The 2,762-nt window shown below is 38.9% G+C and overlaps 1 protein-coding gene across 6 annotated transcripts in view; it reads right to left on the reverse strand.

Moving 5' to 3' along the window:
- sh3glb2b (SH3-domain GRB2-like endophilin B2b) overlaps nt 1-2,762 on the reverse strand; it is a 20,318-nt gene that overhangs the window by 8,822 nt on the left and 8,734 nt on the right. For 3 of the 6 annotated variants that reach the window (XM_020618845.1, XM_020618844.1, XM_020618843.1), the window contains one exon: nt 2,150-2,212. The exons of the other annotated variants lie outside the window; for them this stretch is intronic. In XM_020618845.1, the coding sequence (XP_020474501.1) occupies nt 2,150-2,212 (63 nt within the window). The remainder of the gene's footprint in view (nt 1-2,149; nt 2,213-2,762) is intronic. 6 annotated transcript variants of the gene reach the window in all.

Raw genomic sequence — 2,762 nt, forward strand, 5'->3', positions numbered from 1 at the left:
AAAAGGCTCATTGCGCCCGCCTGTATCCAGGATCGGCTGGCCTGGGAACGCCTTGGCATTCCCCCGGAGGAGCTAGAGGAAGTGTCTGGAGAGAGGGAAGTCTGGGCATCTTGCTGCCCCCGCGACCCGGTCTCGGATAAGCGGAGGAAAATGGATGGATGGATGGATGAAAAATAAACAACTGAATGAGGCACTCAAGCAGGCCCGCCTGTCTTACTCATGCCCAGGATACGATGACCCCATAAGCACACCCATGCTTCCATTAGCCGTGCAGCCCCCCACCCAACCTCCAAGCACACGTCACACACAGGCATATGCCATAACGCCCATTTGTGCACGATGAAAGAATTCTCATCTCCCACACAGTTAATCCAAATATAATAAAATAAACTCAAGCTCCATCACTGAAATTCAACCATAGGGACTTCACATTGTTTAACAGACCAACCCTGTGCTGTCTCCCTCCTCCCACATTCACATTATGAGGACTTGTGATTGTGGTCACTGAATTCTAGGGTGGCAACATGATTTAAGGTTAGAGATTATGTTAAGGTTATGATCAGGGTTAGGTGTTAGGCAAGTAGTGGTTATGGTTAAGATATGGATAAGTCTACAGGAAATGAATGTAAGTCAATGAAAAGTCCCCACAAGGAATGAAAACACAGTGTGTGTTTGTGTGTGCTGCTGTTGTTGGCCATCATCAGCTGGTCTGAAGTTCACTGTGCTCTACATTTTGCAGATGTTGAAGACTGGTGAAAGTTTGTAGTATTGTGCCCCCCTGTGTTAAACATGTGTTATGAGAAAGCATTTTTCCCCATTGTAAAAACGTTTACATAGTGAATAATATTTCATATTTGCAGGTGGAAATCATTTATTTCTCTATGTGTTGGGTCACATCAAAGCTAAACTAGGAAAGTGGGCTAGCTGATGGAGACAATAAGGTATTAAAACAGATGTTATACTACATTCACAACAGGTTTATAACTTAGAAACTGACTACACAACTGTATGATTTTATAGTCATAAGGCTTTGCATAAACAGGCATTTTTAGTCAAACTGCCTGAATAGTAGAAGGCCATGTAAAAGCATGCACTGGTGGTTAACTGATGGTGGTTAAACTTACAGAGTATAAAGAGCAGTCTTATTTTGTTTGTGTGGGAGTAATAATTTTTCAAAACTGTGACTGTGTAAAACAAACATCCATACCTATAAAATGTCAAACTTTCTACATCACTGAGAAAATAAGATTGGAGACGTGTTGCATCTCACACACATTTACTGGATGATAGTAAATGCTAAGATGTAGCATAAAAGCAGCACGATGTAGAGAGGAGTCACTACTGTATGTCAGTGAAATGACTTGCACAGCCATATTTAGGAAACATTAGAGAATATTTGGCAGCATTGGCCACTGGGAGACGCTTATTGGACTGCTGTGCTCTGCTAGCATGCTACTTGTTATTGCAGTTGTCTTACATACCACGCTGACTGTAGGTTTGACCAGGCCGAGAATGCTTTTGCTCAGAAGCAAATAATTATTGGAAATGATGTTTGTGATTTTATTTCAGTGGCATTTTGTTGTTTTAATTTCATTATATATTATATATACATTTTTAACAAACATGCTTAAAATGTCACACATAAAAAAAAATCTGAGGGGAGAATTTGGTTAAAGTTCAAAAATTTAAATAATTAAGTTAAAAGTTTTGAGGATCATTCTATGGTTTTAAAATCAGGCTGAATACTGTACCTTTGTAAAATACATTTGTATGAATAGTAACAAAAGTTATAATGGATGTTGGCTTTTTCTTTAACAAGTTTAGCTCTCTCATTATTTCTGTTTTTATTAATTGCCTTGAAATAATATTTTAAATTTCTCAAAAATGTCTTTGCATCATCAGCCCTGTGATAGACTCGTGACCTGTACCTGTCCAGAGTCAGCTGTCGGCTGGGATTGGCTCCCCCCCGACCCTCTTCAGGATAAGCAGTATAGATAATGAATGGATGAATGGGACGTCATAGCATCTCTATTTAATCTGGTTCATTTTTTTTTTTTATCACACAGCATGTTGCCATCTGCTCAGCCTAGCTAGTACTCACTGACATAGGCTTTACATGTGTTTTATTTCATTTTCTTGAGACTCTTACCGCTGATGCACTGGCAGAAAGCACATAATTTCGAGGCCTTGTCTCCTGAAAATCAGGTGCAGCCTATAAACAAGAGCAGGGAGGAGGAAACTCATGTTGGCACAGTCATGCATTTACAACCATTAAGCAGAAAAAAAAAAGTTAGCCAAATGCAAACAAGCATAAAGAAATCCAAGCAGAAGAAACACAAATGCAGATCATTTAGAATACGTTCAGCGCAGCAGGCAATGTAGAACTGGCAGTATTCACAATATTTAAAGGGCAGTACAAATTATCTGCTGTACGACTGTTACAAACAAAGGCGCAACAGTCAGAACTGCAGACAAATTGGTATCCCGGTAGTACCTCTCGCTGAGAATAACCCTGATTACTTTTAAAGCAATAAATAGTTGGGGGTCAGATTATATTCTAAATTTTATGGATCAACTCACTTTTATTGTGATATTGTCACCATCAGTGTTGCAGAGTAACTAGTTTCTGTACATATAACTAGTTACAAAATAACTGTCATTCTAATCAGTTACAGTTGCTAAGTAAGAACAGTTACTAATCAATGTTAGTGATCACAAAGGAGTTACATCTGCATGTATTCTTTTCTGTAGAATACAAAATT

Source organism: Monopterus albus, unplaced genomic scaffold, assembly GCF_001952655.1.
Source record: "Monopterus albus unplaced genomic scaffold, M_albus_1.0 scaffold209.1, whole genome shotgun sequence".
NCBI lineage: Eukaryota > Metazoa > Chordata > Actinopteri > Synbranchiformes > Synbranchidae > Monopterus > Monopterus albus.